Below are 13,021 nucleotides of genomic sequence, written 5' to 3' on the forward strand. Positions count from 1 at the left end.
TAGACTGCATCTCTACCTTAAGTCAGATTGGTTTAAACTATCATCTTTTTATGCTCGCATAATTTGTCACCAGAACTACCTTGCCTTTAGCTTTAGCTTTTTTTTAACAGTTCATTTTAATGTCAGAAAAAAAAAGGAGGGGGGGGTATAAAATAAAATTGTTACTGGTGAAGGACTCCACCAATAACTATTGATTGCATTATTTACAGGGAGAGTAACTGCACGGACGTGAAACTAGAAACAGAAAACCGAATCAAGTCGTTGGTCAATGATCATAAATTAAAGGTATGTGTCTACCACGAAGGCAACAAAACTGACTGATAGTATACACAAATAATGTTCTGCAAAGTTTTTTAATGATTTCAATGTGAGGTTATTTGTAATATGTGTGTGACAGTGGCATGAGAAAATTTGTATATGGAGTTCCATAACAAATGTTCAATACCAATGTTAGTGATATTTGTCACACAGAAAGTTGCATTTAGAATTAAATCTATCATTTTTCATAGATCAGATGAAACACCATGATCATCATTTTTGATCTTATCAAATCCGTGTGGACTGGTTTACCATTCAAATTGGTTGACTAATAGTTTTCTTTGTTGCACTTGCAACATAGACAGATTTTGGCACATGGAAGGTATTTAACAAGAAGTTATGTCATGAGAAAGTTTTTTTCTTCTTTCTCTAGGTGAAGGGTATTGTGGCTGACCAGACTAATGAATGGACCACCATGATTGCAAAACACAGCATGGACTACAGCGAGCTTTTAGAACGACAAACTCATCAGCTTTGTGACTTGCTTAAAAAATTGATGATACAGAAGCATGAAGAGCAGCAGCAACTGATAGATTTCTTTATTGAAAAGTGAGGGCGCTCTCCATTTTGCTTGAGCCATTATTTATTATAAATATTATACTATTTAAGGTTTTAGGAAGGATTTTGAAGTTGTTGTTATCATTATAATACTGTGTTTGTGTGTAAACAGGTTTTCATGCGATTCATATTAGCTTCAATAAACAAGAATAAGAGCCAAAAAAATGAAAATCAGCCAAAAATGTTATTTATAAAGTTAGTTCTGAATATTTGCATTTTGAAATTAGAAAACTCAAGAATTTTAATGGTATTATAATAATTTTAATGACAAATTTGAATGGCATAATTTTTCCCGCCAACATTTTAGCGCAGCCTATTGCAAATTTGTATGTATTTTGATATACTATGTTGTTTATTTTTACACAAATGTCTATTTGCCATTTTGACCAATTTCAGCAGATTTATTTCGTGAAAGGTGACAACAGTTTATGTTGAGCTCAAAAAATTTAAATAAGTTGTGGAATAATGTTGATAATTTAGGTAAAATGTAATACAAACACTTAACTTACTGCTTTTCTGTCTTTATCATTATTATGTTCATTATAAGTTCTTTGTTGAATTTTTTCAAACAAAATATTGTTAAAAAGTAACTTACATTAAATTACTGATAATTTTATGTGGAAAACATGCCTTTGATTATTTTTTTTGTATCTGTTTTCAGAGAAGGCAAAGAAATGAGATCAAATCAAACCAAAACATCAATGGAGAGCATAAAGCAAGTCAATAGCGACAAGTCAATCAAAAACAAAGCAGAGAAGGACAGGTAACGACTCGTAACAAAAAACGCTTGAATTTCATGATTAACGTGGAAAACATGAAACTTGTCGCAAAGAAATATTCACTTGAGCACAGGAGTCATTTTCACAACATTTTAACCTCTCATGAACAGCCATAAATTATAAAATGATGACAAACTACAACAATGAAAATGTTTGTTTTCATTATGACAGTGTTAACGCATGCAGTATTGAATAAGAATAATTTAAAACAATTGATTCTTTACTTACGTTCTTTATATGGTGAGTTGTTGCTTGAAAAGTCAGTTTTATATCCATTGAGCCAGCTACACTATTGTTGCCATGGCAATGATTAACTGGATTGGTTTCATTCAGAGTTGAAATTACTCAACTTGACATTATTCTTTTTCTTTGACAGGAGAATACGTGAACTTCAAAGTAACAACACAAAGAAATTTATGGAAGAAAGGAAAAGGGTGAGTTTTATTACTTTGCTGGAACTTTAATAAAGAACATTTGAACATGGTGGAATTTTCCAGACTAAACGTGTGTATGTCATTCTCTGTGTATTCAACTACCTTCTAGAAAATCATGTTTATTACTAAAATTACACACATGCCCACAAGTTGTGAATCCTTTTGTTGACTTTTTTTTCTCCATTCTGTTAAAGTGACGCATCTTTGTTTTGAAATTACAGCTTGCCATGAAACAAGATAGAGAGAAGGAACAGCTAAAGAAACAACAGGATGAAGATATGGAAAGGTTACGGAAAGAAAATGAGAAGGTACAAAACAAATGTATGATATCTTAAAATTTGCAGTGACTGGACCTCTACACAGTGACTGGAATTCTACACAGTGACTGGTCCTGTACACAGTGATTGGTTCTGTACACAGTGACTGCACCTGTACACAGTGACTGCACCTGTACACAGTGACTGGTCCTGTACACCGTGACTGGTCCTGTACACCGTGACTGGTCCTGTACACCGAGACTGGTCCTGTACACAGTGATTGGTCCTGTACACAGTGACTGGACCTCTACACAGTGACTGGACCTCTACACAGTGACTGGACCTCTACACAGTGACTGGTCCTGTACACAGTGATTGGTCCTGTACACCGTGACTGGTCCTGTACACCGAGACTGGTCCTGTACACAGTGACTGGTCCTGTACACCGTGACTGGTCCTGTACACCGAGACTGGTCCTGTACACAGTGATTGGTCCTGTACACAGTGACTGGACCTCTACACAGTGACTGGTCCTGTACACAGTGATTGGTCCTGTACACAGTGACTGGACCTCTACACAGTGACTGGTCCTGTACACAGTGACTGGTCCTGTACACAGTGACTGGTCCTGTACACAGTGACTGGTCCTGTACACAGTGACTGGTCCTGTACACAGTGACTGTTCTTGCACACAGTGACTGGTTCTGTACACAGTTAACAAAATCATCATTCATTTGTGTTTTCAGATGATTGAAATGCAACGACAGGAAGCAGAAGAAGCTAAGTTAGCAATGAAGCCTGAAGCTGTTGTATAATAAGCACAAGAAACAAGAATCTTAATTACAAGTAATTATTAATCTAAGCAATGTGGCTACTAAACCATCAAGTAACAACATTACAAAAATACAAAACATTATTTAAAGCAGCCATTGATTCATTTGAATATTTTTACTTTTAAAATAAATCAATACCCTCTAAGTTTAATGCCTTATTGTTATATTAAAATTGTAATATCTGTATAATTCAGCTAATGAGCATTCCAGAATATGAAAGGAAAAAAAAAGGACTTTTTTTTAGATTTACAATTAGTTCGTAACTTTTATTTATCATTTCGCGGTGATAATTTGGCTGCCACGTGTATGTCATTCTAAGGTCATACATTCCTGTGTTTCAATATATGGCCAGTGAGTGGTTTTATTCTTTGGAACTTGTTTGTTCCAGAATGAAATCTGAGTTCAGCTTGATGGCATATGGCAGATAAGTTATCTGATATGAAGTGCGTGTGCCTGTGTGTGTGTGCAATTCAGATTAGTTTTTACATGATATTACCGGTATTTTTTTCAAGACCTGATTACTCCCTAAACCTCTTCCTCCTTGACCTCCTTTAATACAAGATACATGACCTTTTTCATGAAAGATACAAATTGCATGCATTATCAGTTTTAGTTGGATGCCTGAATTTGAACTTTCCAGTAAATGATCGTTTTACATTTTAAAAAAATAATATAGAGTGTTTTGTTTTCTCTTTGAAATTGTAACAGTTTAAGATTACTATGTATATTGTGCTTTTTAATTCAAGGGGTGTAGTTTATTATTTGTTAAGGGTGGGTTGTACATAGTGTATATTGAACCATTATTTTTTTTTTTCTTAGGTTTCCCTGATACATATGTATTGGACTTTTTCTTGTTTTTCTTTCATTAAATTAATCTATTATCGAACCTATGTTGTATTTTTATTTTCATAATTGAATCAGATTTTTTTTTTTTAGACGTCTGTTCTATGTCAATCTTGTAAAATTCTATTGCAAGCACTTGTGTTTGAGGTTCTTTTTTTTTATTGATATTTTTTTTTTTTTTTGATCACAAATGAGATGTTTATAATTTATTCCAATTGTCAGAAAATATTCGTACTCCATTTCATTTTTTTTTTTTTAGCTTTTCTAGACTGCCAGAATTTATTGAGTGTAAAGTTTAGGTTTATTGTCCATCATTATTATATTGGTATGTTATGAGTATAATTGATTATAAAAACCATAGGATTAATCATATTTTAATGCCTGTCATATTTTTATCCTTCCCATGTACAAGTCTTCAACTCTGTTATCTGATGCCGCACAGATTACATCTCTAGCTTTACTGTGATTGTTTGTCATCAACAGTCATAGTTTGTTTGTTTTTTTACGTAAAACAACTTTATTTCCCATTTTATTACCAGAATGTTATTTGGTTTGTTTCATCTCGGATTTGTTGATTTCATGGTGAATACTTTTGTTTATACATTTGACTTCCTTTCCAAAACCGTAAGCCTTTCACTGTTTTTGATCGTTGTAATCATATTATTTGGGGGTGTTTAAAATGTTATTTTAAAATTCTTTCTTGTACGATTATTTTTAAATTTTCCTGAATTTCTACCTAAGTGTGGTAATTTTTATTAATTTATACAATTCGTTTTATCATGAAATGGATCAATTTCAGGTCAAGAACCCTACTAGTATTATAACTTTTCTGAAATCATCCAATCAACAGGATTATATTAATATCTTCGTAAAACATAAAAAATCATGGTAATTGCAAATTATTGATTAAAAAGTTGAAAATGACAGCTTTTTTAATGCATGTCTCATGCTTTTGGGTTTATTGCATGGGTCAATTTTTCCAGTTTGTGAGTTTGATAATAGATTTTATTTGTGTAACCAATTATGCGCATAATTAAGTTGTGAATCATAGTTAAAGCTTTATCATGTTTTGGACATCTCACAAATATTGTCATCTTTCATTAATCCTTTGAACGTCAAAGACAACCTTTGGTACCATCAGTAATTGAAACCTATGTAATTGTTTTCATTATTTTTTTTTATTTTGATTAAAACCGATAGCTATTAGGAAATAATGCCCATTTGGTTCAAATTTATCCAAAAAGAATACCAAAATAGCCCGAAAAAAACAAATATTTCACCAAAATTGTGTGGCAATCAAAGGGTTTAAGATGTCAATAAAGAACAGAAGTGTAAACTATTGAATTATGCAAATCAACATACCTGGTAAGATGACAGCCTGATATTAACAACATTTATAATATATTCGACTTGTAAAAAAAAAAAGAGTTGCCAAGATTTCTTGGTCTGTGAAATAATTGTTTTAATACATAATAAGTTTTCATCATTTTCTCTTATTGTATGACTAGTCAGCTGCTGTTTTCTTCATCACTAAAATAAAAAAAAATACATGAACCAGGTGGGTTGGATGCTGTCACTATTTTTTATTGTAATAATTAATGTGTACTCTTTGTTTTACTGTGTTTTTAGCTAATCTAGATTTTGCTGGGTTGTTATTTTTTAGTTGCAATATTTTTTTTTAAATTTAATAATTATGTCGGGCCTAGGAAGAAGTAGATTGGGCATCTTTTCTCAAGGAATGTACCTCTGATTCCAGGGTTTTGATCGTGATAACAAAAAGAAAATCCCACATTTGGGGGGGGGTGAGACATACTTTATTCTGTGTTGTAATTTTTTTTATAATGCAAAATGTCTTTCTCTGTATTATAAATTTAGTAAATTGTTTTTTTGTTTTTTTTTCCTTTTAAAAATAATTTTAAAGTTAATACATCATCATCCAAATACAGAAAATCACCCTTGCGGCGTAGTGTTTTTTTTTTCATCTGTATTTATTATGAAAACAGTTGATGTTTTGTTTTTTTAATTTTCTGTTATTTCCATTATTTTTTTAAATGATTCCATATCCAGTATTAAATGAAAAGGGGACTTTAAAATGATCTGTTGTATATTGTGGGTCCTTCATTTGAATTTTTCCAAAAATATTGATTTTTTTTTTTTATAGCTTCCACCTGGCCTTTTCCATGCAGCCAATTTTTTTCCAAATCTGTAAATTAAGGACTTTTAGTTGTTATGTGCTCCCTTTAAATAATGTAACTGAAACAATACAGAGATTAGATGTTCCCTTCCATTTTTTTTTGTCTCTTCAGAAGTGTTTTTAATTATCTGTGTGTGTATGGAAATCGTTTTGTCGCATTTGCCACTTTCTTCAAATTCAACTCTTTGTTTACCACTGTTTTTCACCTGTAGATACTCTGAATCAGTCGAGTATGGATACCACATTGTTTTGTGGATTTTTAATATTTAATAAGAGAACTCTGCAGTCAGCTGTTGTGAAACCTTCATCCAGCCTTACGTTTCAATGGGGAAACAGTCATGGCCTCCAGGACTGTCCCTGTTTGCGGGAAGGAGTGTTGAGGCTGCTAACATGCAAATAAATTAATCTATCTACAAGAAATTACTTTTGAACGAGTCTTTTTTTGTGTGTGTGTATTTCTGCATTCTGAAAGTTGTAAATTTCTTGTGGAGCTGTGTGTAATGAGAGTGGATCAGGTGCAAAAGGTGTGACTGTGAATCATTAGGCTTGTGTACGTGAATATAGACACCTCGCAAAGAATTGTAATCCACAAAAATGCATGATTTTGAGTTCTCTTGGCAACTCTGTGATAAGACCACAGGAGACCATGTACTGGCTGCAGGGTAATAGAAATTGCACAACACTTTCATTTCTTGCTACTTTAAGAACTTTTATTGCTGGCAGCACTGGCTATCACATGTTTTTTTCACAGGGCAGAGGGTATGCAACAAACCTTGCTGTATGTAGAGTTAGCTGTATACTTTGGTACAGTCCCTCCTTATGACTAGAGTTTACTAGTATTATGTATTGTAAAAATGCATCAGGATGTCTAACTACGATTTATTATCATTGCAGGGTACATGAATATTTGTAGGATTATGAAAAAATTCTAGTTTTTAAAATAAGTTTGTTTTTTTGATATTTAAATTGATGTATATAAAGAACCACTCATTGAATTTTGATGATTTTTGGTACATGGATCCTCTGGACTAATGTGTAGATTTGATTAGTTTTGGGTAAAAATCATTGTTTATTAATTACCTTAATTGCTAATTTAATAATGATTATTCAATTTTGAACTTTTTTCTTTCAAGTACTAATCATCACATTTCAATGAAACTTGGTACGTAGATGTCATAGGACAATGAATGGACCTGATCAGTTGTGGCTTAAAATATGTGCATATTAATTGCCTAATTTGCATAATTAACCAATTTTTAGCTTTCACACTGATATCTATAGTACTAATTATTCCATTTCAATGAAACTTGGTACATAGATGCTCTAGGACAATGCACAGACCTCAGTTTTGGGTAAAAAGCTGTTTAAATTAATTCCCTAATTAGCATAATAATTCATACTTTTTTGGTCTTATCACTTTTCAATGAAACTTGGCACATAGATGGTCTGTGACATTGCCTAGATCTCATTAGTTTTACACTATATAAATTAGTTTTCAGCTTTTCCATCAATATTTTAAGTACGAATAAGTTTTAAGTAATTTCAGCACACACTGGTTCTTGAACATGCATTAATCTAAATGATTTCTTACATAAATGTAATCTATTTATTGAAAAATTGCGTGATAATGATATTGAAAAGAACATGACAATCGTATCTCACATTTACATGAATCAATGCCTAATAATGAAGGGCAAACAATATTCATGACTACATTCAACCCTTATATACAAGGGTCTAAGCTCAAAAGAGCCCTATTAAAAAACCGAGACTTAATTCGCAATGATCAGTTACTCAGTAACATTTTTCCAAATCCTCCCCTTATTGCATTTCCTAGAAATATTAACTTGAAAGATAAACTTACAAGTTTTACTCAACATACTGACAAACTTGTGAAAAACGACACACCAAACGATGAAGAATTTCTTTATATATTACTTTATATTATATAATGAAAGTAATAACGTTGAACATTCTGAAAGCTAAATAAATCGAACGATTCGTCAAGTACTGTTCAGACTGATGAAGGGTTCAACACAGAACCCGAAAGAGCACCATCACACTAGTGAATAATCCAATTACGGATATATTTGAGTGCTGTATCGACATAGACTTTCTTTGTATTCATATTTCAATAATTTATCAGTGTTTACTTCTATCGGGATCACACATGAAATATTCTAACATGGAATAATACATCTGTTGCATATTTAGTTAGCTAATGCAATACTGCCCTCATTCGGTGAGATGTTCGGCAATCCACCACCCCCATCGATAACAAATGAATTGTTAGAGACAGTAATACAGCAGAAAGTCATTGTGATAGAGCTGGTAAACAACATCGTTGATGAAATTGTTGAGGGATCAATAAAAATCATTCTTTAAAAATTTATTTTGTCTTGATTTTTTTCAGGGGGTCTGAAAGTTTCAGATTTTTTTTACGTACATATAGTGTAGGATTTTTTTTTCAAGCATTTTTTTCAATTTTTTTCCCCACAAAATCCCCCCCGGGATATCAAATGGTCTGCCCCTTAGTATCAGGGGCCACGTTAAAACTATTAACGACTTTGGTGTCCCGCCCTCAGTCTACTAATTTGTTTATTGGTTGGCACCAAAAATGCTCATTCATACCTCCCCTGGTTAGCTCCTCCACGTTTTTTTTACTATTATTCATCTGGTTCCCTCTTCGCCGTTGAGGGCGCTGCTTATTTGTGGGCAATCGCGTTTGTAAGTCTTTATTTACTGATCAGATAGAAGATGAGCATTTTGTGTCTGGGACCACAAACTGAAGAAACATATTCATAGAAGTACCATATGCATCTCCTAAATATCGATGACTCTTGCAATTTTTTAGAATCTTGTGTATTTTGTTTCATTGGTGTGCGTTGCATTTATTCAAATTGTGTAAAGTGAAAACAAAAAACATGTCAAGCTAGTGCAATAGATAACATCTAAATTTGATGGGTTGGCGCTATATTATGCACTCTTTAGAGGGACTGTGGTTGAACATAGTGGGACCTTGATCGGGTTTAAAATCATGGTAGGTTGAAACAATATAACAGTCAAAGAATACAGTTCCGGGTCCAGCATCCAGACATAATTGGACCTATCAAATTTAAACTTCACACAGAAAATATCGATTAAATGCACGTGCTTGTTCGTGAACATCGAATCCAAAATGGTCGACCGGCGGTCATGTCGTTCAAACATGGCTGGGCATATCATATTTGAAACTTGGCACATTACATGCAAGTTATACATCTTGCCTCTGACTACTTGGTTGCTCGACTGTATACACTAAATTTCGTCAGCACATATTGAAAATCAGTCATCTGTATATGGATTGGGTTTTGCAAGTTTGATAAATTTTGTGGTCCAGCTCCTGGTATGAAGCACATAATGGAGCTTTGACATTTTATCTTGTTGGTTAAATTTTGCATCCCCCGAAGGGTACAAACAATTTACCCTATACTTGAAATAGTGTTCAAAATCTACAATGAATTGTCGGGCACTTTGTCGACCAACCAAAACACTCACTTCGGGGGGGACACATTCAGAAATATATAACAGCACATTACAACTCGTTCATATTGCGAAATTGTTTATTTTTTTAAATTCATCGTGGTACATAGTTACTAGTATTCATAGCTTATGGCGTGTAAGAGCAACACATGCTGACAGATGAACTATTTGTTAATGTTAACACCTTGTTCAGTTACGCTCTCGGTATACAACTTTGATATAGAAATATTGTAGACAAATTCCATTAAGTATTTGTGAAAAAAAAATACATTAACTATAACAAAATGTACATCATACTATATACATTTACAAGAACTGATCACACTGCAGAAATAAACTACATTATTTGTATAGTGCATTAGCAATTCAGGGTTTGCGGAATCCACAGTCTGCACAATCTGTACCAAATTCGCAATGGTCGTAAACGCTACCGGGACCGCCATCGTCACAGACTCCGTTATAATCCCAAGTACAATCATTAGTGCACACTACAGGCCTGGCACCACAGTCTCCACAATCACTTCCATAGTGGCACAAGCTCAGACAGCTCTCTGTAGCACCATCGTCGCATATACCATCGTACGCCCATACACATTCGTTAGAGCATACGGCTGGTCGTGGTCCACAGTCTGCGCAATCCGTGCCGTACTCGCAGTCTTTCATTGTACTTCCTGGTCCGCCATCGTTACACACGCCGTTATCACTATGAACACAGTACATGGTACATTTCTCAAATGAAGTACACTCGTCTTGAGTAGGGGGGAAAAATGAAATTGTTAATATGTTGATTACATTGTAAAGAACACTAGCAATTATGATTTTAGAAAGTTAAAATTTCACATATTGCCAAGTAAAGAGTATTGACGAAAAGTATTGTGGGATCTTCGTCCGACTTTAGCGGTAAAAAAAATACACTTGACGAATAATCCAGAGAATTTGGCAAGAATTCGGCCTTTTCTCAATCTTCTTGACGATACAATTTGTGGGGAACAACAAAACAAAACGTTCAATATTTTCAAATTACTTACCGATTACGCCTTTCAATGTTTCGACGAATCCCTCCACCATATCACAGTGTAATGAATTAGCCTGTACCAAATCAGCGTCATTTTCTGGTTTAGCCCCTTCACTGGAAGAAGAGCTTGATTGAGTAGTGTGTACAGGTTCGTTCCCTTCACCAGATAGCACTTTCTCAGTAGCAGTTATGTCTACCTCCCCAACGCCGGCAATACCAATCGTAATTGCATCTTCAGAGGGCTTTTCTTCTACAGTGCCTGTTATTTCGTCAACATCATTTGGCGAATTCGTTGTACCTACCTCCCCAACGTCGGCAACACCAATCGTAATTGCATCTTCATCCGAGGGCATTTCTTCTGCAGTTGCCGTTATTTCGTCAATGTTAGGCGAAACAGTAGTGCCCAGCTCCTCAACGTCGGCAATACCAATCGTAATTGCATCTTCATCCGAGGGCATTTCTTCTACAGTTGCAGTTATTTCGTCAACATTAAGCGAATTCGTAGTGTCCACCTCCTCAACGTCGGCAATACCAATCGTAATTGCATCTTCATCCGAGGGCATTTCTTCTACAGTTGCCGTTATTTCGTCAACATTAGGCGAATTCGTAGTGTCCACCTCCTCAACGTCGGCAATACCAATCGTAATTGCATCTTCATCCGAGGGCATTTCTTCTACAGTGCCTGTTATTTCGTTAACATCATTAGGCGAAACAGTAGTGCCCAGCTCCCAAACACCGACAATACCAACTGTACTAGTTGCATTTGAACGATCTGCCTCTCCAATGTCGGCATCCTCTGTAGTTGCGATATGCGCTTCAGGATTTGCTAAAGGTTTCTTGGGAATAGATTCACCATTCTGGGAGTTAGTTTTAGATTTCGATGCATCTGCGCCAGATTGTTTGTTTTTTGTCTTTGCTTTGAACTCAAATTGCCGATGCTCATGCCCGTGCCGAATCTTCCAGCGTTGTAGTATTTCTTTTGGAGACGCTTCCACCATAAACAACTCCAAGGCAACCATTGCCACAATTAACAGACAGGGACGCATCATCTGAAAACAAGGAAATGCAGTTACAAGAATGGAAAAAATAATAATTGGGTTTGTCAAAATACTTTCGATCAGAAAACCAGGGGGGGGGAACTGTGCATTGCAATTCCTGAAACTTACCGTGACGGATGATGGCTCTGGAGCTGAATGTAAGCACGGACCTTCTTCAACGAAATGCGACTAAATTGGTGGTGGCGTGGGCATTACAACTTTATACTGTCATTCAGAAAATAGAATATGCCGCATAAATTACCCAGACTTGTTTTGATTGGTCATTGAAATTTACCACCTGAAATAACAACCAATCCAGTGCAAAGTAACATACTAAATTCATGAACATAGTCTATATGTCAGGTGGATTGGTGTGGACATTGATGCAAGCTGGCATGGACACGTTGCGTCGAATTAGCGGAGGCGAAATACTACTTGCCAAAATACGACTTGCCAAAATACTACTTTTATACTGTAACTATATGGTGACAGAGAGACGCATTCCATCTATATCAATTGGCAGAATAATTCACCGACGACTACTTTGTGCATGAACATTGTGCTTTCCTATTACAGTACTAGTCCCCGCAACCAAATTGGTGTGGTCATACGTCTGAAATAACACGCCTGCCGGGATACTCGCGGGTTTCATACAGCTACGGTATTTGTTCTCGTGTTTTATTATTTCTGGATATGTATTAATTTTGAACGAACACTGAATGGGATTCACACTTATTGTATTAGGTGATGCGTGTTGATGTAACACAGTGGCCATCGACAGTGTCCGGACATCGTATATGGATTTGAGCACACATGTTGGTCAAATAGTTCTCAATGAAACATGCCAGGTCACGAATAGAAGTTTCCTTAGTATAGCCCAACCAATACAGTCAGCTCAATTTCTATCGGTGTCATTCCGCCAGGTATGTGGGTACATTGGGCATACTATGTTCTACACACCTGGAAATATAACCAACTTCCCACGAAATTATAGGAGTCCGACCAGGCTATTGTCACAGCATAAACCTTGGGTCTATGACCACATGGAATAGGGGGAAACTGTATTAAAAAAAAACATTGAACGGGTAGTTTGTCTTTTATCCAACCTCTGTATATTGACTGTTATTCCTGTTAATTACCTTTCCCGCTTTGTACAGTGGAATGATTCGTTTGTTAATGACCTTCATGGATGTACTTTTTCAAAAATTAGTCCGTCCGATATTAGTCTACA

The 13,021-nt window shown here is 35.1% G+C and overlaps 2 protein-coding genes across 2 annotated transcripts in view; one reads left to right on the forward strand and one right to left on the reverse strand.

Annotated features, from left to right (window-relative positions):
- The window catches only part of LOC100377106 (1-phosphatidylinositol 4,5-bisphosphate phosphodiesterase beta-4-like), a 28,940-nt gene extending 22,304 nt beyond the window's left edge, over positions 1 to 6,636 (forward strand). Inside the window, exons 24-29 of the mRNA XM_085494406.1 lie at positions 210 to 285; positions 692 to 867; positions 1,538 to 1,639; positions 2,032 to 2,089; positions 2,311 to 2,397; positions 3,093 to 6,636. Of these exons, the coding sequence (XP_085350532.1) occupies positions 210 to 285; positions 692 to 867; positions 1,538 to 1,639; positions 2,032 to 2,089; positions 2,311 to 2,397; positions 3,093 to 3,161 (568 nt within the window). The 3' untranslated portion in view covers positions 3,162 to 6,636. The remainder of the gene's footprint in view (positions 1 to 209; positions 286 to 691; positions 868 to 1,537; positions 1,640 to 2,031; positions 2,090 to 2,310; positions 2,398 to 3,092) is intronic.
- Positions 6,637 to 9,800: 3,164 nt separating this feature from the next.
- Positions 9,801 to 12,005, reverse strand: LOC102803032 (uncharacterized). Its single transcript, XM_006811897.3, has 3 exons — positions 11,920 to 12,005; positions 10,767 to 11,802; positions 9,801 to 10,487 (listed from the first exon to the last, which is right to left on the reverse strand). The coding sequence occupies exons 2-3, from the start codon at positions 11,800 to 11,802 to the stop codon at positions 10,105 to 10,107; spliced, it is 1,419 nt and encodes a 472-aa protein (XP_006811960.2). The 5' UTR covers positions 11,920 to 12,005; the 3' UTR covers positions 9,801 to 10,104.
- Between the last annotated feature and the right edge of the window lie 1,016 nt (positions 12,006 to 13,021).

The sequence above is a fragment of the Saccoglossus kowalevskii genome, chromosome 2, assembly GCF_978046115.1.
Source record: "Saccoglossus kowalevskii chromosome 2, keSacKowa6.1, whole genome shotgun sequence".
NCBI classification, from domain to species: Eukaryota; Metazoa; Hemichordata; class Enteropneusta; family Harrimaniidae; genus Saccoglossus; species Saccoglossus kowalevskii.

Coding starts and splice junctions, on each gene's coding strand:
- LOC102803032 (XM_006811897.3), bottom strand. CDS start 11,802: ATGATGCGTCCCTGTCTGTTAATTGTGGCAATGGTTGCCTTGGAGTTG. Junction 10,488..10,766: donor AACATTGAAAGGCGTAATCG/GTAAGTAATTTG, acceptor CCCCTACTCAAG/ACGAGTGTACTTCATTTGAG.